The sequence below is a fragment of the Ovis canadensis genome, chromosome X (assembly GCF_042477335.2).
Source record: "Ovis canadensis isolate MfBH-ARS-UI-01 breed Bighorn chromosome X, ARS-UI_OviCan_v2, whole genome shotgun sequence".
NCBI classification, from domain to species: Eukaryota; Metazoa; Chordata; class Mammalia; order Artiodactyla; family Bovidae; genus Ovis; species Ovis canadensis.
In genome coordinates this window covers 45,385,073-45,408,677 of record NC_091727.1, presented here as the reverse complement: position 1 = coordinate 45,408,677, position 23,605 = coordinate 45,385,073, and the positions used below count along the sequence as shown (strand labels likewise).

General features: G+C 38.2%; 1 protein-coding gene across 18 annotated transcripts in view; it reads right to left on the bottom strand.

The window, feature by feature from the left end:
* Nucleotides 1-23,605, bottom strand: part of KDM6A (lysine demethylase 6A) — a 181,199-nt gene that overhangs the window by 96,875 nt on the left and 60,719 nt on the right. For all 18 annotated transcript variants that reach the window (XM_070289926.1, XM_070289933.1, XM_070289935.1 and 15 more), the window contains one exon: nt 12,571-12,620. In XM_070289926.1, the coding sequence (XP_070146027.1) occupies nt 12,571-12,620 (50 nt within the window). The remainder of the gene's footprint in view (nt 1-12,570; nt 12,621-23,605) is intronic.

The window sequence follows — 23,605 nt, the reverse complement described above, 5'->3', positions numbered from 1 at the left end:
AATGAGTCAACACTTCGCATGAGGTGGCCAAAGTACTGGAGTTTCAGCTTTAGCATCAGTCCTTCCAAAGAAATCCCAGGGCCGATCTCCTTTAGAATGGACTGGTTGGATCTCCTTGTAGTCCATGGGACTCTCAAGAGTCTTCTCCAACACCACAGTTCAAAAGCATCAATTCTTCAGCACTCAGTTTTCTTCACAGTCCAACTCTCACATCCATACATGACCACTGGAAAAACCATATCCTTGACTAGACAGACCTTTGTTGGCAAAGTAATGTCTCTGCCTCTGAATATGCTATGTAGGTTGGTCATAACTTTTCTTCCAAGGAGTAAGCGTCTTTTAATTTCATTAAAAAGTTTATAAATAACAAATGCTGGAGAGGGGGTGGAGAGATGGGAACCATCCTACACTTCTCGTGGGAATTCAAGTTGTTGCAGCCACAATGAAAAACAGTATGGATGCCCTCAGGAAACTAAAAGTAGAATTACCATGTGATCCTGCAATCCCACTCCTGAGCATACGTATCTAGACAAAACTAATTCAACAAGATACATGCACTTCTATGTTCACAGGAGCACTACTCACAATAGCCAAAAGAAGGAAACAACCTAAATGCTCATGGACAGATGAGTAGATAAAGAAGATGAAGTACATATACACAATGGAATACTTCTTAACCATAAAAATACTTCCATTTGTAGCAATATGAATGCAACTACAGATTATCATACTAAGTGAAGTCAAGTCAGAAAGACAAAGACCATTAAATCACTTATAATGTGGAACCTAAAAGATGACACAAATGAACCTATGATACAGAAACAGACTCACAGAAACAGAGAACAGACTTGTGATCGCCAACAGCGGGGGTAGAGGGACTGCAAGTGTGGGGTTAGTAGATACAAACGATTACATCCAGAATGGATGGATAATATGATCCTACTGTATAGCACAGGAACTATATTCAGTCATATTAAAGTCCTGGGATAAACCATAACAGGAGATATTAAAAAGAATGTGTGTGTGTGTGTGTGTGTGTGTGTATATATATATATATGTACAAATGAGTCACTTTGCTATACAGGAAAAATTAACATTGTAATTCAACTATACTTCAATTAAAAAAAAAAAATCTGTCAGCAGAATCCCATAGGTAAAACTAAAAGAAAAACCTACTTTTCAGGAATAAGAAAATGCTTGAACTATGCTATCTTATTCTCTCTTGCTTGTATCTCTATACTTTTTCTCTGGTTCTTTCTGACTGGATTTAATTTTATGTTCAGTGTTGCTAGGAAGGTAGTTAGAATTCAAAATAAATGCACAGTATAAACCTGTAACCTATAATTTTAGTATTAACAAAAAACCCACATGCTAAAATGACACCTAGTCACTTACATTTGGGGCTGTAAACATCAGTGATTCCTTTTGCATGCACTACAAAACAGAGATGCTTATCCAGACTCAATACAACCTCCGCCCCCCCATATAGGAAACTAGCTAGCTACTCTCTTTTTTTCCAAAAAGGGCAAACAGCAGAGTACCGACTATATGTTATCCAAATTCTACATTCCAAAACTTAAAAATTTCAAACTCTTACTAACATATATCTTACTGCCTTATTTTAGGTTATATTTCCTCAGAAGCACACCCTGAGACAAAAGGTTTTAGTGTAAGTATTTTACTTGGGAAGTTACCCTAGAAAACACCAGTAATGGATCTGGAGAAGTAAAGCAGGGAAGGGAAGGAAGCTAATAAAGGGTGTAGTATGGATGACTATGGGCTTCCCAGGTCGCTCAGTGGTCAAGAATCCGCCTGCTAATGCAGGAGACATGGGTTTCATCCCTGGGTCAGGAAGGTCCCCTGGAGAAGAAAACGGCAACCCACTCTAGTACTCTTGCCTAGAGAATCCCATGGGCAGAGGAGCCTGGCATGCTACAGCCCATGATATCACAAAAGAGATGGATACTGAAAGGTCAGGGCAAGGCCAGGATGAAAGGTTCAGGGCGAGGTCAGGCATGTCGGGACATGTCCCGGCAGAGGGCGCTGCAGACACACCCCGGAGACGGCCCGGCAACCAAGCCGACCAATCAGGAGCCGACACGAAGCCCTCGCCGTCCAATCAGGAGCTGACACGGAGCCCTTGGACACCAATCACCGCTGAGCCCGCGCTTTCTTCCTTATATGGGAGGCCCGGCCCAGGCTATAAAACCCTTCCCCACCCTCACAGACTCCGCAGACTCCTTCCCGCCCCCCCACCCCCAGACTCCCTTTACCCCGCAGACTCCCTTTGCTTCACAGACCCCCCCCCACCTCCGCTTCCTTGCTTACCCGCCCCCGGGAGTTCTGCCCGAGAGCGACAGCCCAATAAAAGGCCCTGATCAACGGTCCATAGGGGTGGCTCCTTCTTCCTGCGGCGTTTCTTACAGATATCACTTGGTGACTAAACAACAGCCACAACATGAATGGCTATGCAGCTGTGGGCAACAGGGACTCAATCCTACTGGGAATTTCTAGGAGACAGTAAAGAACATTCTCAGAGTCATTTTGTGCTAGGTGTGAGCCAACTATAGTCCTTATCCCACAGCTGCTGTCATTCAATGACTGCAGAAAAGAACCAGTGATATTTAAAGTCCAAAGTATAATAAACACCTAGGAGACTTATTGATATGCAGTTATTCTTTTTAATACTAAAATCTGTTCTAGGATCATATTATTTATTTCCTTTGCATTCTATGTACCCTTCTGGAAGCACTGAAAAAGTTTTAAGTATATCTTAAAATGCAATAAATATGGAAATTTAATTTCATTAGATCCTTATTACCCTCAATTCTCTCAATGAGAAAACTACATGCTACAGGGGCATTCACAAAGATCTCAGAAAACATCGCATTCAAAAGTTCATATTCAAATTTTTTTAATTTAATTGAAAATGGCTTCAATCAGGATCACTCCTTTACCACCCCACCCTATGGCTGAAATAAAGTGAACTTTTACTAGGTATTGAGAACAATACTCAAGGGTTGAACAAGCTGAACTGATTAAAATGTACTCTCTCCCACACTCTACTTACTGTGTGTGTAGAGGGGGGAGGTATGATATTCAGAATACAAGAGTAGTTAATTCAAAATGTTCTACCCAAGAAAGTCTACATTTGAATCACAACCGGCTCCCTAGGTGGGGGGAGATGGAGGGGAAGAGACCATGGTTGAATAATAATAGAGAGCATCTATCACCAAATTAGTTAACTGCCAGAGAAGGTAGTGTGTATGTGGTGGAAATTTGAGTTTACTGAGGAATCTTTCTGCTTTCAGTACATATCCTGCATTCTCTCAACTTTCTCTGTTCATAGTTCATCCTTCCCCCTCTAGGAAAGCTTATTGTCACCACCCGTGCCACTGTATAAATTCTATCAGTCCATCTAGATCTATTATGCCATTTTTCCTATGGAGCTTTGTTGTTTCTCCCACATCAAGCCAGAGGTAATCTTTACAACCTCTAAATTTTGCCTTAGTACACTGTCCCTAGCATGCAACATGGTACAACAGTAAGAACTTAATTTTATGCAAAATGCTAACATCATTTCTTTTAAAAGGTTCTAATATGCTGAAAATGCTAACATCATTTCTTTTAAAAGGTTCTAATATGCTGAGCAGTGCATTAAAAAGTAGAGACATCACTTTGCCGACTAAGGTGCGTATTGTCAAAGCTATGGTTTTTCTAGTAGTCGTATGGATGTGAGAGTTGGACCACCAAGAAGTATGGGCGCCAAAAACTGATGCTTTGGAATTCTGGTGTTTGAGAGTCCCCTGGATTACAAGTAGATCAAACCAGTCAATTCTAAAGGAAATCAACCCTGAATATTCATTGGAGGGACTGATGCTGAAGCTCCAACACTTTGGCCACCTGATGTGAAGAGCTGACTCACTGGAAAAGACCCTGATTTAGGGAAAGACTGAAGGCAAAAGAAGTGGGCAGTAGAGATGAGATGGTTAGATACCATCACCGACATGAATTTGAACACAATTGAGGGCAAGGAAGCCTAGAGAGCTACAGGCCATGGGGTCTCAAAGAGTTAGCGACTGAACAACAGCAGCTCTTTGAGGTGGCCGAAATGAAAGAGTTAAGAGAGATTAAGAAAATTGCTCAAAGAGACAGTGGCAGACACAGCAACTGAATCTAGGTCTGCCTCCAGAGCTGACTCTTTTAACTACTGTATTTTTGTTATTTGTGTATTGACTAACCTCCATACCATCAGATAAAAATGTAATCATCTCTATACCCTCGCCTAGCATGCACAGTGCTCTCCACCTAGCAGATGCCTGAAGGTTTAGCAAACTGCATCACCCAGTTCAGTATCAAGTTCAGTTCCCTGGGTGACAAGGAATTAGTATGAGGGATAGTCCCTATTAATCAGGAGCTTATATATCTCAGCAAGAAGGCAAGTCTCATTTTTCCATAATAGAAGACAATGTAATTTGAATATTTATTGAGCACCTATTATGAGTCATAATAGAGTTACTGGCACTGGGAAGACAGAAGTGAACAAAACAGACAATAATTCCTACCATCAATGAATTTATAATCTAAAGACAAATGACTATGAAGTTTCATGAATAATGTATTCCAAGCTGTAACCATTTAAGAGTTAATTAAGGATTATATAATAAAGACTAGGAAAAGAGGTAGAACTTGGGTACTGTATCTTAAGGATGGTTAGGAAAGAAGGAAAAACAAGCCACCTCAGCCAGTGGTTCTAATCCACACACTTTTGGAAATAGTGACCTGGGGCTGTGAATGGCTACGTGCCCTGATAAAAATGTATTCCCTCCCAATGTATACTCTCATCAAAAATGCCAATAGCAGCCCCACTGAGAAACATGGGTCTAGGCAGAAGGATAACCTGAGCAAAGGCACTGATAGGAGAATGAGTTTAAATGTGATGAAGTCATTTTCCAATCTACTGTGAGAAGTTAGGGGATTCAGTTCAGTTCAGTCACTCAGTCGTGTCTGACTCTTTGTGACCGCATGAATCGCAGTACGCCAGGCCTCCCTGTCCATCACCAACTCCTGGAGTTCACTCAAACTCATGTCCATCAAGTCGGTGATGCCATCCAGCCATCTCATCCTCTGTTGTCCCCTTCTCCTCCTGCCTCCAATCCCTCCCAGCATCAGAGTCTTTTCCAATGAGTCAACTCTTCGCATGAGGTGGCCAAAGTACTGGAGCTTCAGCTTTAGCATCATTCCTTCCAAAGAACACCCAAGGCTGATCTCCTTCAAAATGGACTGGTTGGATCTTCTTGCAGTCCAGGGGACTCTCAGGAGTCTTCTCCAACACCACAGTTCAAAAGCATCAATTCTTCGGTGCTCAGCCTTCTTCACAGTCCAACTCTCACATCCATACATGACCACAGGAAAAACCATAGCCTTGACTAGACGGACCTTAGTCGGCAAAGTAATGTCTCTGCTTTTGAATATGCTATCTAGGTTGGTCATAACTTTCCTTCCAAGGATTAAGTGTCTTAATTTCACGGCTGCAATCACCATCTGCAGTGATTTTGGAGCCCCCCAAAATAAAGTCTGACACTGTTTCCACTGTTTCCCCATCTATTTCCCATGAAGTGATGAGGAGTAGCTTTCTGAGAAATGTATTATTTATTAAAAAAACTCCTGCTTCAGTCCAAATCCTTAGAGGTTATTAGAACATCTCTATCAGGTATCAGCAAACTATGGCACACGGGCCAATCCAGCCAGCCATCAATTTTTATAAATAAAGTAGTACTGAAACATAGCTACACCCACTCATTTATTTACTTGCTGTCTATAGCTGCTTCCAGATCCAACAGTAGAGCCCAACAGTTACAACACAGAGACTATCTGGCTTATGAAATCTAAAACTGTTACTCTGCTGCCCTTTACAAAAGAAGTTTATCAACTTCTGACCTAGACTGTATTACAGCACTCATCACAATCCCAAATTAAGAAATTATAACAGTAAGATTACAATTCATTTATATTGAAGGCTTTTATACTATGTTTAAAGTTGAAGGATATGTGGTTCATTAAGTTAGCAGTTGGCAACCTCATATTAGACTCTCTTACTGCCAAATTTTCTTAAATCTGTCTATGAAATCCCATAGAAGCCACTGTCATCAATCCTCTTTTTCCTGGCTACTTCCACTGAGGAAAAGTTGGTGACATAAGAGCTCTTGCTAGTGAGATTTCTACCATGGGGTTTCTGAGAAAGCTTTTGCTTTCTTTGCATAAAGAACAGAAGGTTTCTGCTTTCTTCTCCTTCCACCTGTTAATATGTCATGGTCATCAGAGTGAGGAAGGTATTAACAGTCAATCAAACTGGGTACTCGCCACCTGTTGAATGTACTACAACCACCTGAAACTCTATGAATCTTACATTGTATGGGAGACTCTGAAGCCACAATGACAGCAATCTCACCAGTTAACCAAGCCAAAAAGTAATCCTACTTTTCCTCTCTTACCTCCTCCCCACCAATAAGCCAAATTCATCCTTTTCACAAAGTTCATTTTACAATCTCAAAGCTTTTGAATCTATCCCCTTCTCCACTTTTACTGCCTTTCTCTAGGTAATTTAGGACTTTGTCTACTTGGCCTGTTTCAACAGTTTCCTAACTCAGCTCCCAAACCTTAGCCTCCCCTTCCATACCCCTGCCCCTATCCTTTTCAACATACTTTCCACACCACTGCCAAAGAGCTTGCAAAAACTCAAACATTTTTAACTCTTATTTTAAACTCCTTTGAAGATTCCCTACAACCTAGCCTGACTATAAAGGTCTTCATTTTATGAGTCTTGCTCAACTTTCCCAATCTCAGAGCCACCACTTCAACTAGGACAAATGACATGCAAACCTACGAATAAAATATGTTCTTACACATTTCCATGATTTTAAACACATTTGCTTCCTTTGCTGAAAAAAACCAATGCCATCATTCCTTCAACTATTTCTCAATTTGGCAAATTCCTATCCATCACACTCATCACTCATGTCTTCTTTCCACAAGTATCATCATTATCTGACACATTCCCAAGTGCAAACAGAGTTAAGCTTTTTGAAACAAGTTTCCAAATGAATACTCATGTCTATTACAGATAGGCTCTTTATCTCCTCCATTAGAAATGAGCTTGTAAAAAGGCAGAGACAGAACTCAAGACATCTTTTGATCCCTATGGTAAAGTAACAAGCATATAGAAGTTATTAGGGAAAGGTGTACTGCTGAATAAATCAGTATCTTACAGCCTTAAATAACTTGTTACACATTTTCATAAAAGAATTTAATACTTTGCTCAATCAATTTATACAGAATCATTTCCTTAATACAGTCCAAACTACCTTTTGGACACCACCGTTCCTAGTTACAATAATATATAGCAAAAGAGGTTGTTAAAGCTCATTACATCAATCAGGTCCAAAGTTACAGCAACAGCGCAGAAGTTCTGCTTCCATGAAACTAATACAACATTGTAAATCAACTATACTCCCCGCCCCCGCCCCCCCCCCCCCCCCACAAAACAAAAACAAAAAACTCTGCTTCCAAAATCTAGGCATAGTATTGTATAGTGATCATGAAATCAGGCTAGAGCGGCCACCACTCTAGCCACTTGTCACATCACTCTAGCCGCTTGGCTTGTCACTACTGACTCACAAAACAAGTTAACTGAGTCATAATTTCATAGGGTTATTTTGAGGAATTAAGATCATACATGTAAAATACTCCAAATAACAACCTGACACTTGGGATACTTGTGAGAAGTAAGGGAGGCAATGTATCTATCACCAACAACAAAACATATCTAGTACATGGCAATTGCTCAATGGATAGAATATGATACATAAAATTCTCAGTAAGTCTCACATGCTGAAAAAAAAAAAATTACACGTGAAAGATAAGAAGATTCAAAAGCAAAAGAGAGTTGTGGACAAGACTACTCAAATCCCATGCAACATAAGCAGAGGATTTCAGGAGTAGTAAACAGAACCTGGAGACAGCCTGAACCACGCAAGCAAGAAGCTCAGCATGGTGATAGGCTGCCATGGTCGATATTAAAAATGAACAATGAAGTTGCAATGCTGGCAATCATTGAATGAGAGCAGAGCTGGCAGGTGCTGAAATGATGAAAAGACCTACGGATGTGCCTTTCTGAGGAAGAGCCCTGGATAAAGATTCTTGTGTTTAATTTTCTTAAAATCTAGGCTACAGAACTCCTGCTATGAGTGCAGCAGTCAAGTGGAGAGTTTTTCTCTTTCCTACTTAAGTTTATACTTACACTCCCCATTATCCAGGGAAAAATTTTAAGTGAAACAAGGTTTTCACAGCATACAGACATAATTCCCTTATTTACCAACAATAGGAATTAATTTCTATTATTAATATAGTCTATTTTGCACCAACATTGTTTGCAGTCCTATTATCATGATCAGACAAAATAAGACATTTCTCAGCCTCTCTTGCAGCTGAAAGTTTTCAAATTACTACATTCTCATAAGTGAGATGTGTATGAAGGGATGTGTAAAATTTCATGATTCCCTTCAAAGAAAGGGCTGTTGCACTCTGCTTTCTCTTCCTCTGACCAGGTCCTTGGAATGTAGAACCAGCTCCTAGGCATTAGATAAAGACAACTCAAGAAAGAAAAAATATAGACCAATTTCAATTATGAATAAAGATGCAAAGATGTTACATATTAGCAATCCCAATCCACATATAACTAACAGCAATAAAAACTTACTGCTAATTTGAATTTACTTCAGAAATGCAAAACTGATTTAAGGAGAAAAAACATTAAATTACCTCAAAGGATACTGGAAAAGTATTTTCATACAAAAGAAAAATGCTGACTTTCAACCAAAAATTTATTAGAGTAAGGATGTTCATTTCCATTCTTAGATTGTTATCTACTAAAAAGAAAAAAAAGAACTTAAAGTAATCATACTTCGAACATTTAAAGTAATATAAATTACACCTCAAAAGAGCTGGAAAGAAAAAATCAGCTATTTTTGTGGAGTTAATTAGTTTATATGGAAAAACAAGCAACAAAGAAAGGTCAAGGAAACCCTAAAAACAACAATGGGGAAAGGATGCTGTAGCAGTACCATATACGTACTGTATATGTAGTATAAACATGGGCTTCCCTGGTGGCTCAGACGGTAAAGAATCTGCCTGTAATGTGGGAGACCTGGATTCAATTCCTGGGTTGGGAAGATCCCGTGGAGGAGGACATGGCAACTCACTCCAGTATTCTTTCCCCACAGACAGGGGAGCCTGGTGGGCTACAGTCCATTGGGTTGCAAAAAGTCGGATACAACTGAGCAACTAAGCACAGTATTAACATATTGCAAAACCTCTATAAGTAAAATAGTATAGTATTAATTCATGCACAGACTAATGAAATAGACCAGAGAAACTATAAACAGACAAATCTGCATATGAAAATTTACCATACAACTAAGGAAACATCTCAAATTAGTAGGGAAAAGATGAATTTTTTAAAACAATATATTGTATTGAGATAATTAAACATAGGAAAAGAATAAACTTAGATGTTTCTCACACTACAAATTAGGGATAAATCCCAAATGGATCAAGACTTCAATTAAAAACCTAAAACCATTCAAGTACTAAAAGAAAATGTAGGTGATCTAACATCTGGAAGTAAGAAAAAACCATCTTATGATTCAAGATGCGGATGCAATTTAGGAAATACTGAAAAATTTGACTAGATAGAAATAACTTCTGCATGGGCAAAAACAAATACAAAAGCAAATTAAAACAAGAGGAAAACTGCAACTTTTATCACAGATAAAGGATAAATATGCATCATACATAAAATATAGCTATATAAAACAGAAAGAAAACAATAGTCCAACTGAAAAACTGGGAAGAGAGATGAACAAATATTTTACAGAAAATACGACTGGTCTTTAAACTTCAATTAAAAATTCAATTAAGAAAATGCAAGTTAAAACGACTAGAGACATGATTTCTCATTCATCAGATTTCACAAAAAGTCTGACATAGATTTTCTTAGTTAAGACCAAGGAAAAATAAGAGACCCGAAATGAGTGGCTCACACAGTGTGTACCACTCACTAAGTTCACAGCAATCCCACTTATATCAAAGAACCACAACAAAAAGACAAAAAGAAACTTGTACTATTTATTGCAGTACTATCTGTACTAAAGAAACTGACTGAATAAACAATGGAAGAAATCACCATGACATGAGATCAGGCAAAGGTGTCTTAGCTACAAAACCAAAAACACAAGCAATGAAAGAAACAGTTGAAGAATTGGATATCATCACAATTCTTACAACACACTAATTTAAAAAAATGTAAACTTCAGCAAAGGGTTTAAATAGGCATTTCATCAAACAATATATACAAACAGCTAATGTGGTCGTTAAGCAATGCTCAACATCAGTCATTAGGAAAATGTAAATAAAAACTGTAAGAAGATACTATTCCATATCCACTACAAGGGCTACACTCAAAAGCTGGACAGTTTCTAGTGTTGATGAGGATATGGAGAAACCAAAACCCTCAAACATTGTCAGTGATAATGTTAAATGTTACAGCTACTCTAGAAAACAATTCTGGCAGTTTCTCAAAATATTAAACATAGATTTATTTATAACATGGCAATTCTATTCCTGATTATTTACCAAAGAGAACTGAAACTATATGTCCACACAAAAATTCGTATACAGATATTCACAGGGGCAGTATTCACAACAGTCAAAAAATGGAGACAACTAAAATGCTAAACTGATGAATAAAAAATATGTGGTATAGTCACACAATGGAGTATTAATAGATAACAAAAAGGAATGAAATATTAATACATGCTACACAAGGATCAATCTTAAAAATATATGCTTAGTAAAAGAAGTCAGTTACAAAAGACTGCATATTATGATTCCATTCATATGAAAATACCCAGAAAATACAAATACATACAAAGAGAAAGTAGATTAGCGTTTGCCAGGGATTGGGCATGAGGTTTCATTATGGTGAGATGGACAAGTCCTAAAACAACTTTGGTTATGGCTGTACAACTCTGGAAATTTACTAAAAGTCACTGAATCGCAAAATTAAAGCAGGTGAATTTTGCAGTATTTAATTATACTTTAATAAGCTTTAAAAAGACTAGAAAAGATATCATCAATATGTTTTTTTTTAATTATTAAAATATACTGTTAAAACCTCTACACATCAAAAACAAAGATAAATTAGGCAACATTAAAAAAATATCCACCTTAAAAATCTGAAATGGCAATTAAGATGAAGAAACCCCACTGATCAGTAAGCTTATACTTAAAAGTAAATATGATATGAAAGATTCATCTGTCCAGGCACTGCTTAAACTAAGAAAATTTATTATTTCATTGCTGTGTGCAGTTCTTCATTTAGGTATCAGGGGTCCGGGACGGGGGACCCATGTACACCCGTGGCTGATTCATGTTAATGTATGGCAAAACCCACCACAATAGTGTAAAGTAATTAGCCTCCAATTAAAATAAATAAAGTTTTTTTTAAATGGTTAGCTTCAGTTGTTCTCAGAGCTCCAATTACAGACAGACTATAGCAATAAAGATTTTCATTTTGCCTTCCCTTTTCAACCTAATACACCCATCTTCAAACTTCTTTTCTACCTAAGTACTAACTTAAGAAAACCGAAGAATCATTTGTTGCCATTTGGTTTTGCTGGCTTTAACTTCCACACTTTGGATCATCTTTGGCCAATAAATTAATTCAGAATAAACTAATTCTTTCAATACAAGGTAATCAAAATCACTGCAGATGGTGACTGCAGCCATGAAATTAAAAGACACTTGCTCCCTGGAAGAAAAGCTATGACTAACCTAGACAGCATATTAAAAAGCAGAGACACTATTTGCAGTCAAAGATCTGTCTACTCAAAGCTATGGTTTTTCCAGTAGTCATGTATGGATGTGAGAGTTGGACTATAAAGAAAGCTGAGCACTGAAGAATGGATGCTATTGAACTGTGGTGCTGGAGAAGACTCCTGAGAGTCCCTTGGACTGCAAGGAGATCCAACCAGCCCATCCTAAAGGCAATCAGTTCTGAATGTTCACTGGAAGGACTCATGCTGAAGCTGAAGCTCCAATACTTTGGCCACCTGATGAGAAGAACTAACTCCCTGGAAAAGACCCTGATGCTGGGAAAGATTGAAAGTGGGAGGAGAAGGGGACGACAGAGGATGAGATGGTTGGATGGCATCACCGACTCGATGGACATGAGTTTGAGCAAGCTCCAGGAGTTGGTGAAGGACAGGAAAGCCTGGCGTGCTGCAGTCCATGGGGTCGCAGAGTTGGACACGACTGAGCAACTGAACTGAATCATATAAGAGCAAATCAAAAACATTCATTTCTTTTTCCAATCCCTCTTCCCTAGAATAGTTTCAATTAACAAAACAAAAAAGCAAGAGCACAATTTGTTTTGAGTATAACCAGCAGTGATCTGCCAGAGAAGAGAAGGGGAGCAAAGAGAAGGGCAGGGGCATGCAAATGTGCACTAACCTTCCAGTAGTCAGATTGTAAACTGTAGTACCTCTGGTATGCAGATAATGCTGAAAGAGAGAAAATAAGCATGAGTCACAATTCTGTCCCATTTCAAAATCAATTAATACAAGTTTCAAGAAACATTAAAACAAAACTCCCACCATAGCCACCTCTGAGCAGACATTGATATTTAAAAGCAAACAATTTAGAACTCGGGGGCATCGCTACTCATAGTCAGACAAGGTAACAAATGTCAAATATATAGGAGTTCAAGGAAGTAAAACCATGGTCACGTTTCTTGAACAGAATCCAAGCAACCTCTTGAATCAATCCGACCTTCCTCAGAGACTAAATCTGATTAATGGATTAATATTCTAGAATGTGATGAGTCATTTGTTCGAACAAGTGATCTCACTTCCAAAAGTGACTTAAGAGCTCAACCACCTCAAAGAGCAAAGGAACTACAGTTGACTACTGAACAACACAGAGGATAAGGGGCACTGACCTCTGCACAGGAGAAAAGCTTCGTATAACTTATAGTCGACCCTCTGTATTTGCAGCTCTGCATCCTTCAATTTAACCAACCACAGATCATGTAGTACCTGTAGTATTTACTACTGAAAAATTTTCAAGTGTTAAGTGGACCTGTGAAGTTCAAACCCCTGTGTTCAAGGGTCGACTGTATTCCTTTTGTGCTGTTCCCTTTCATATTATCAACAAAAAATCCAGTCCACAATTACCTTACTCTAAACTCCAACTCAATTCCAAAATAGGGCATCTCATACCCCTAAATCCATCTCAAGGTGTAACAGGCTCTGGAAACAATTACAGTACAGTTGTCCTTTGGTAGCTGCAGTGAATTAGTCCCAGGACCACCAAAGATACCAAAATCCACTGTGATCAAATCCCATAGTCGGCCTTGCATGTGCAGACTCCACATCCACAAGTCATAAACACAGTAGTGCATATATATACTGAAAAAACCTCTCATGTAAGTGGACTTGCACAACTCAAACCCATGCTGTTGAATGGTCAACTGCAGCTCTTATCAATCCAAAAACTCAGTGTGAAGTGAAAGTTGCTCAGTTGTGTCGGACTCTGTGACCCCATGCTATGGGATTCTACAGGATAGAATACTGGAGTGGGTAGCCATTCCCTTCTCCAGGGGACCTTCTCAACCCCAGGAATCAAACTCAGGTCTCCCGCATTGCAGGCAGACTTTTTTACCAGCTGAGCCACCAGGGAAGACCAGTGAGGAGGAGGTAAAGTTATACATGCACATTAGAACTGAGAGAGAGACCTTTTTATAAAAAACTCATGAGCAGTAAGTCATGGGGATGTGATGTACAGCAAGATGACTATAATTAATAATACTATATTGCATATTTGTAGCTACTCTGAGTGAATCTTAAAAGCTTTCATCACAAGGGGAGAAAACTGTCACTGTATATGGTGACAAATGTTAACAAGACTTCCTATGATCATTCCACAGCATATGCAAATACCAAATCATCATGTTTATACACCTGAAACTCAGTTATATATTAATTATACCTCAATCTTCAAAAAGAATTAACATTTTCAAATAAAATTTTCAACAAGTGCAATAATTTTGTGTGTGTATATGGCGGGGGGGCGGGGCGTGGGTGTGGGGTTGGGGGGCAGGCGGGGAGAGGAGTTTGGAACAGAGAATGGTTTATTGCAGGGCCAAGTAAGAACAGGGCAGTTCATGCTCAAAAGACCTGAACTCCCTGCCTTTTCTTGTTGTTGTTGTTTTTTTTTTTAATTGAAGGATAATTGCTTTACAATAGTTTCTGCTATGTAACAATATGAACCAGCTGTAAGTATACATATATCACTCCCTACCGTCTTGGGCCTCCCTCCTACCTGTCGCCCACATCCCTCTTAGGTCACCACAAAGTAAGTAAGATTTCCAACAAGTGTAATAAAATTCTTTACTGATAAAAATGGGGTGGGTAGAAATTAATATTATCTAAAATCCCAAGTATAATGTTTTCATACTGTTTATCAATAAGCTGCCAAAATGAATACCATATAGAGAACTTTCTGAGTATGTACCAATTACAGAAGCATCACCACAAATCATCATCACATATTTGAACAAATAACTTATTTGAATAATGTTCATCTTTTTTGCACAAAGATGATACCAACCAACCACTGAAAAGACATTTAGACTGTAATTTTTCCAGCTTTGAGGAAGAGTTGATTTCAAGCCATCTTCTGTTTTCTAGTTCTTCCTACAGGAGTGTAGGTAGCTCATAAAGATCAATGATTAACTGTTTTCTAAAAAGAAAAGCAAACCAACTTATCAGGCTAGACAGAGGAGTCAAACAAGGTTTGATTGGTTTCATAGAAGACAATTATGGAAAAGGTGTTTTCTCTACTAGATGTGAACAAGGAAGCATGTGTCACCAACTGCCACCACAAGGGAAACTGGTCTTAAGGTGAAGCCCATAGAGGATAGCAGTAAGATGGAAAGTACCTGGATGCTTCTAGACTTTGAACTATGTCCAGTGCACAACTTGCCTATGAACTTTCAGCTTCACATGTGAGGGAATGAATCTCCCTACTGTTTAAGCTAGAATCAAGTCTTCAATATTTTTGCCTAAAAACATTCTAACCAGGAGAAGTCAAGGTCCCTGACAATTTTGTGCAGTCACCATACCAAACCTGGACTGCCCCTTTAATAGGAATTTCAACAAACTTGGAGGATATGTTTCCAATAATCTGAGTAACAATATATATTACATGATTTCATAAAATACCCATTTTTTAGAATTTGAAGAGCCCTTACAAAAACAGTACGATGTCCTCCAAAGTAACTAAAAGTGAAGTGTAAGAAGCCCCTGTGATTACCAATTGGGAGATGATGAACTGAAAAATAAATACAAGCCCTCAAGTTCAAAGTAACAAACGTAAATGCTCCAAACTGCAAGTACAGATTTATAAGGAAGACACTTCTTCAATGAACATTTGTTATCTTTCCATTCACTTACACAGTTTTCAACCATTAGGGGGTGTGGGTGTGGGTGTGTATAAGCACTATGTTCAGTCTCTTAGTCATGTCCGACTCTATGTGACCCCATAGACTGTTAGCCCCCAGGCTACTCTGTCCACACAATTTTCCAGGCAAGAATACTGAAGTGGGTTGTCATTTCCTACTCCAGAGGATCTTGGCAGGTGGATTCTTTACCACTAGTGCTACCTGGGAAGCCCCCTCAACAATTATACATCGCTCCAGTAGGCCTAGGATCCTATTTTAAGAAAAGACTTTAACATATTAAACACGTTTCCTAATCCAAACAAATCATTAAAACTTTACAAGCACCCATCACCAGAGTCTCTCTAGCGCAATTCTTTTAACCAAAGCACAATCCTTATTTCTAATCTTTAAGTCAGCTACCTATCATGAAAATAAATTCCTACTACACTATAACTAGATTTTCCTGAACTGTTTAATAGAAAATGAGGGAAATTATTTATTTGAACATCCTTATATTGCAAGGAGATCCAACCAGTCCATTCTGAAGATCAGTCCTGGGTGTTCTTTGGAAAGAATGATGCTAAAGCTGAAGCTCCAGTACTTTGGCCACCTCATGCGAAGAGTTGACTCATTGGAAAAGACTCTGATGCTGGGAGGGATTGGGGGCAGGAGGAGAAGGGGACGACAGAGAATGAGATGGCTGGATGGCATCACTGACTCGATGGACGTGAGTCTGAGTGAACTCTGGGAGTTGGTGATTGACAGGGAGGCCTGGCATGCTGTGATTTATGGGGTCACAAATAGTCAGACACGACTGAGCGACTGACTGACAGCTTTTCCTTCCCTAAACCACCTAATCTTCACTTTGTGATTCTAAGTTATTTATTGGCTTAAGAAATCCTCGTTCATAACACTAGGAAATGTTAACAGTACTATAGGCAAGACTGCCATTTTCTTCTGCCACTTAACCAAGAATGGTGTCCTCAAACATATTAATTTCAACTCTCTATCAACCAATTTCCAAAGCTCAGATCTTTTTAATCCTCGAAATCAAGTTCATTTATAGACTTAAAATTACTTTTTAAAAATAATTTTGAATTTTATTTTTAAATAAGTCCATATTTAGTCTCTGTAGATTATTTAAAAGGGGAAAAATATAATGAACTTAAATTATTATAGAAAACTGGCAAAATTTAACAAAGGAACCGGGTCTTTAAAAAGTAAATGCAAAAGAAAACAAAAAGAAAAAAATAAACACAAATGAGAAGTTAAATTTAACTTCTACAACTTAACGGTTCTGTAATCTTTCTCACTCTCTTTTATTTTGTCCTTTACTTCATAAAAACAGAAGGAAGAGTGGAATCAAACAAGGAAATTGTCAAGGATAAAAGAATCACCTACACAGTTGGGAGAAGTGCTACACACACTCATCTGTCCTTTAACTTCAAAATTGCTATACCATTTTTATGTATGAAAATGATGAAATTAAACAGTAACAGTAATACTCTGTAGTGTTAAGAAAAATACTCAACAGTGGCAAGAATTCAAGAAAATAAGCAGTTTTATTATTCTACTGGTACTATAAGTATAAATTGGCAAAAATTTTTGTAGCATAATTTAGCACTATCCATCAAAACTCTGTGTGTGTGTGTGTCTGTGTGTGTATATATATACATGCTTTCACTCAGTAAAATTTACCACTTCAAGCTATCCTTCTAAGAATGCAAACACAGATCTGTGCAAAAAGTTAGTTACAAGGACAGACAACACAATGAGTATATAGTCTACGTGTTCAATAGGGAACTATTCTACCTATATGATAGAATACTATGCAGGGAACTGAAATGTAAATTACAAAGCATGTTTTTAAGACAGAGATTAACCTGATACACTATGCTAAAGTTGCAGCATTTAGTTCAACTTTAAATATTGAAACCTCTAAAGATTTACATCAAAAATGTTTTTTAGGACTTCCCTGGTGGTCCAGTGGTTGGGAGTCCAGCTGCCAACGCAAAGGACAGGGGTTTTATCCCTGGTCCAGGAGGATTCCACATGCTGCAGAGCAACTAGGCCTGCGCCTCACAACTATTGAGCCTATGCTCCACAACAAGAGTAGCCACCACAATGAGAAGCCTGTGCACTGCAAGTAGAGAAAGCCTGTGCGCAGCAACGACGACCCAGTGCAGCCAAAATAAATAAATAAAATTTTAAATTTCTTTTTTAAAAAAATTTGCCTTGGCAGTTCTCTGGCAACCCAATGCTGAGGACTCCATGCTTCCATTGCAGGGGGCACAGGTTCGACTGCTGGTTCAGGAACTAAGATCCCACATGCAACATGGCGTGGCCAAAAAAAAAAAAAAAAATGCCTATAGTAGTGTGGCCGAAAAAAAAAAAAAATTGCCTCTAAATGATAAAATATAAATGAGCCATTAAGGCATTCCTATAATATTTCTTAACTATTCTTAGGTAGCTTGCACCAAGCTAGATGCAGTGAAATACATGTAACAAAACACATGGTTCCTGCTCTCAAGCTGTTTACTTTTTATGGTTATATGTATTCTAATGCTTTTCTGTAAACAATGAACATATTGTGTAAATGTTAAAAAAGAAAAAAGTGTACTTCTTGTGTTAAACTTAGAAGATGGTCAAGATTATCAAACGAAGGTCACCAGAAAGGCCGACAGGATATGGTAGGAAAAAAAGCCATTTTAGGTAAACTTGGGTTCTAATCCTGACCTCACTGCTTCCTGTAAGACTGACATCAAGGAATCTAATTCAAGCTATTTCCTTACAGTTCACAGGCAGCCCTAAAGTTTGTCAGTAAAAGAGAAAGATGTAACAACAGAAAGAGAAGTCCAAAGCCGTATTGTAACTCATTTGGAATTAAAAGAAAGATCTAGAGAAATAGAGCTGGAGAGTAAAGAGGGTCAAGATAAAAATGTAGTAGGTGACAGAGACTTTCTCATGCTTGGAAATATTATGGCTCTGAGTTAAGACTGTCAAAACAAGAGAAAGAGGGTGTACCTGATGACAAAATTCACACAGTACAGGAATGAAAAACAACAACGTAGGTTAAGAGTGAAGGCTTTGCCTGAAAAAACAAGAGTCTTCTTCAGAGTAAGATGCAAAAGAAATGCAAGAAGATCTAAAATTCAATCTATACTCATATTAGACTATGCACTAATTGTGGGCAGAACTCAGCGTTTCTCTTTTCATCCCTAAGCTAATGTGTAACACTATAGGCAGCAGGTTAGCTGCTCGTGGGTGAGTCTATGGGTATGGAAAGAAGTACAAACAAACCTCTCAGTTGAACTGACTGTCATCTTTAGGCCTAAATAAGCTGTGATTGCCTGAGATTATTAAGTCAACAGATCTTTGATTTATTTATTATATCTGAAGCTGAACTAAAAAGCTGTATTTATACCCTAGGATAAAAGAGACCTTAGAAAGTTTATACTATTTCACTGTTTATAAGTGACTGATGCACCGAGCTCTCTAGCACCTTTCTGCCTTCTCAAATCATGACTGCCTTAAACACATCTTCTCCTATATGTAGCATTAATACACATTAACATTTGAAAAACCGTTTGGATAGCATCACACAACAGACCTTTGTCCCTAAGATTAGACAAGCAAACAGGAAGCTGGAAAAGCAAAGAAACAAATCTGCAATCCTTTTACTCCCTTATCAGCATCTTTACTGAGGTTTCCAAGTCAAATTAATACATGTAGTGAAATCTCAAATTCACTACTTCTTCATTATTAAAGTAATATACCCTTCGAGATCTTTAATATCGCACATTTGGTTTACTACAAGAATCATCAAGTAGCTGTCTTATTTGTAGTCCTTCTATCTAGTCCTTTAAGTCCTCTCTAGTTCTTGAAATTACTACAACCTTTGCTTGTTGTCTAGATATGGTGTTCTAATAACCTGGCTTACGGTCACTAATTTTCTTCCTTGGGTTATTTCTCAATTGTATTTTCTAATTCTAAGCCTTAACTGTGTGTGTGTGAAGTCGCTTCAGTCCTGTTCGACTCTTTGCAACCCCATGGATTGCAGCCTGCCAGGCTCCTTGTCCATAGGATTCTCCAGGCAAGAATACTGGAGTTGGGTTACCATGTCCTCCTCCAGGGGACCTTCCTGACTCAGGGATCAAACCCACGTCTCTCATGTCTCCTGTATTGGCAGGCGGGTTCTTTACCACTAGCACCACCTGGGAAGCCACAAACAGACTGAACAAAATCAATGATTCTCGAATGGTGTATACATATATATACACACACTAGGATGGAGTGTTGTCATTCCACCCAAGAAACACAAAAAGATAGGGGGGGAAAAAAGCTTGCCAACTCTAACTTACCACATAAGCAATTCCTGGCATGTAACTTGCCCTAGCTATTTATAATTGGGCTTCCCAGGTGGAGCTAGTGGTCAAGAACTCGCCTGCCAATGCAGGAGACATAAGAGACCCAGGTTCAATCCCTGGGTCAGGAAGATTTTCAGGAAGCTATTTATAATTACTGAGGAACTAAAACAACCAAAACCTATTTTGCTCAAAAGTTACAGACACTGCCAACAAACAACCAATTAGTTGAGGGAAGGAAAAAAGGGAGAAAAATCTATCATCGGGTGCAATTTCAGGGAAACTTTCAGCTCACCACAAACCATGAAGAAATTATTTGTAAAAAGTTTCAAGGTTTTTATACTAATATCAGGAATGATTATATCTCCTTCAATAAATATTTTTACTTCTGGAATTTTTACTATCAAGTCTCTTAAAATATAATTTCTATGTTTTCATGCTGCTGTGTATTCTGAGGTACTTTACTACTTGATTTTTTAAGCAATCTACAATGACTATTCTCTCTTATAATTTGCCATACGTATTCACAAATATTTACATATAATTTCTATTAATTAAACTGCTCCTATAATCCATCACATATATTCACAAGAATATATACTCCTGTCCTTCAGCCCTGGTCTCTCAGGGGTTCTTCAACTCAAAGAAGAGAAACCACAGTACCAACTACATGGCTTAAGTCTATCTGACAGCCCCATGAGCTGTTTAGTTCAGCTGAGGGTGATGGTTTAGCTATGGGTGTAGGAGTGGAAAGGAGGTATGGTAGACACTTAAAAACCATTCGAATTCCATTTCAAGGAAGACCTGTTGGCATTCATGCCTACAAAAGAGAGCTTCTAGCAGTGACTGCTCTAAGCTGCAGAGAGCAACCTTGCCTGAGGTCACACTTCTTTCCACGTCCAATATGGAATGGATGGAGTATAAAGGCATGAAGGGACTTCCCTGGTGGTCCAGTGGTTAAGAATCTGCCTTCCAATGCAAGGAATACAGGTTCAATCACTGGTAGGGAAACGAAGATCCCACGTGCCTTGGGGCAGCTAAGTCCATGAGCCACACCAAAAGATCCTACATGCTGCAACTAAACTAAGACCCCCAATGCAGCCTAGATAGACAGACCGACCGACCGACAAGACAAGATAGATGAAAAAGGCCTGGTCATCATGACCCAACTTGTGATAGCTTTCTGAAAGACCACTGTAGGCTCCAGAGCTCTCCATGGAGTTGACCAAGGCTGTCACAGCTTAACTTCTCCCTCTGTCCAATTCTGGTTCCATTTCCCACCTTCCACATAAGTGTTGTCCTAAAGGTACTCCTTTCTAAACATCTTGTAAGCTAAACTCACTTCAGAGGAATCCAACCAACATGAAGCTAAGTGTAATGAGCCTCCATCCTCCATTTTCCCACAATTCTCTACCCTATTACTTTTTTTAGGATAAATTCCAAGAAACCAAATGGCCAAATCAAGTGACAGAAATTTTTAAATTCTTCATAAATACTACCAACCACAAGAGTTAAAAAAAGGGCCTGTTTTCCATCTACTCCAAATTCCTCTGAAATGACAGAAAAGATAATTTTTAATGAATCAATTCGTGACAGAAATGATAACTGAAGTATACTATATACAGATCCGAAATTTTTAGAAATTCATCCTATCATATCTTAAAGGAAGCAGATGAGATCAGAATAAGAAATAAGGGCAGAAAAACCACAGTACAAAATATTCACAAAACAGGTTCTACCATTTTCTACTCCAAAAGTAGAAGCAGTTTTTCATAAGGAACCTCAAACTCAGAAAACTTCACATACAAGAGGACTGAGAACAATATATAAAGAACTGTCCCTCAGAATAAACAGGGCTAGTAAATCTCCTACATAAATACATCTGAGCGGTTTACTCACTTGTTCACTGAGTGGTTTATGTTTATTCCCCAAGAAGTTATGGTTTATAATCTGTTCTCTAAAAATAAACATTTAGCTGGAGCCGGGGAGGTTCTCATCTTGCAATGTTTTCAATGAAAAAAGGAGAAGTAGCCTTAAGGTAACAAATGACTCCATAAATTTGCAGTGATGGTGATGGTGTGTCTAAGTGGTTACTAGAGACTGGCTCTAGTCTGGGACTTATAGCAAGACAATGAAGAGAATGGATACAAAGAATTCAGTAATTAAGTATTTTTAAAGGATTTTTTTTTAAAGTGGGAATGCGGTCAATAAAGCCTCAAGGATGAATTCAAACAACTCACATCTTATTTCCTAAGAAGCCATCAGCTTGAAATCTGCAATACAAATGTATGTCTCTGCATCCATTCTCTCCTTCCTCTTCTTCCTATTACAAACAATCAACCTACTGCCTACTTATCAATGGCCAGTTCATCTACACAGAAAGTAAATGGGTCACAGAGTAGATCTTTTCAAAGGCTTAAATCCTTAGGTTATCCTTCTCCTCTCCCATCTATTTAGATTATTCCTACCAAGTAGGCTGTCAACACTGTCTAGTTGCAATACACCCCCATCCCACCTCTAAAACAAATATCCCCTAGACTTCTCATTACCTTCACAGCCAAACATTTTATAAAAGGAAAACGCTGCTAAATCCATAGATGAATAAAGTTTTAAGAGCTAATATAAATAGTTTTTAAATGACCACTAAGCAATAAGGACATACAGCCTCATATGCAAACCTAAGTCTGGGTCTCTGTCTATATGCTCTAAAACTAGTGCAGTCTCCAAGCACAAAGCACAGAATTGAAAAATCAAACTGCACAGAACTCTGTATTATTTCTTTTGTATAATGGTTTCCTTTAAGTAACTGTTTTAATTAAAATTAAAACATCCAATAGATTAACTAATTGTTAATACCTATTATCCTGAAGTCATTTTCCTAAGTACTAACCAGTTTCACAGAGGAATCCCAAAACACCTGAGTAGCTAGTACTTCCTCCCCTCCTTTTACAGATTATAGACAGAAGCTTAGGGATATTTATATAATCTGTTAAAAGTAATGCAATTGAACCGTAGAGCTGAACTGGGAAATAAGCCTAACTTCAAACTCCATGGTATACCTGTCTCAAAGTAAAATCACATTTTCATTAGGAAAGTATTTGACCTATTATAAAAGAGGCATAATTAAACATTAACAATCCTTTGCTCTGGCCCTGAAACAACCTTCTAGTTTTTCAGCCTACAAAATACATTTGTGGAAAACAAGCATAAGTCCATCCACTCCCATTAAAATGTTTACTATCATCAAAGTGTTAAAATGTTATTGGTTATAAAATGTTACTGGTTTGCTATGGATTTTTGCCTTTGGTACTGAGGTGTATGGTATTTCCGGGTGCTTTTAACTTCCCAAGTGGATAGTTAGTGGCCTGCGTCAGCAGCTTGGTAGAATAAAAAGGATGTATCTTGGGGACTACCTTCAGTTATTTAACTCACTTATTTCCAACAGGAAAAAAAATCTTCAAATGAATAAAAAAATGTTTTATCCACTGCTCAAGCTCATGTGTGACCTTCTCTGTTACTTACCTTTATAATAACATGGCTACAGATCAGATTTTCATTCAAATATTTTCAAGCTAAAATGGAAGTTAAAAGATAAAGAAGAGAAATGCAGGGTTTGTGTTACTTTCCCAAACTTGTCCATCAATGGCTCACTTTCTATTATGGTCAAGCCTTTAAAACACAG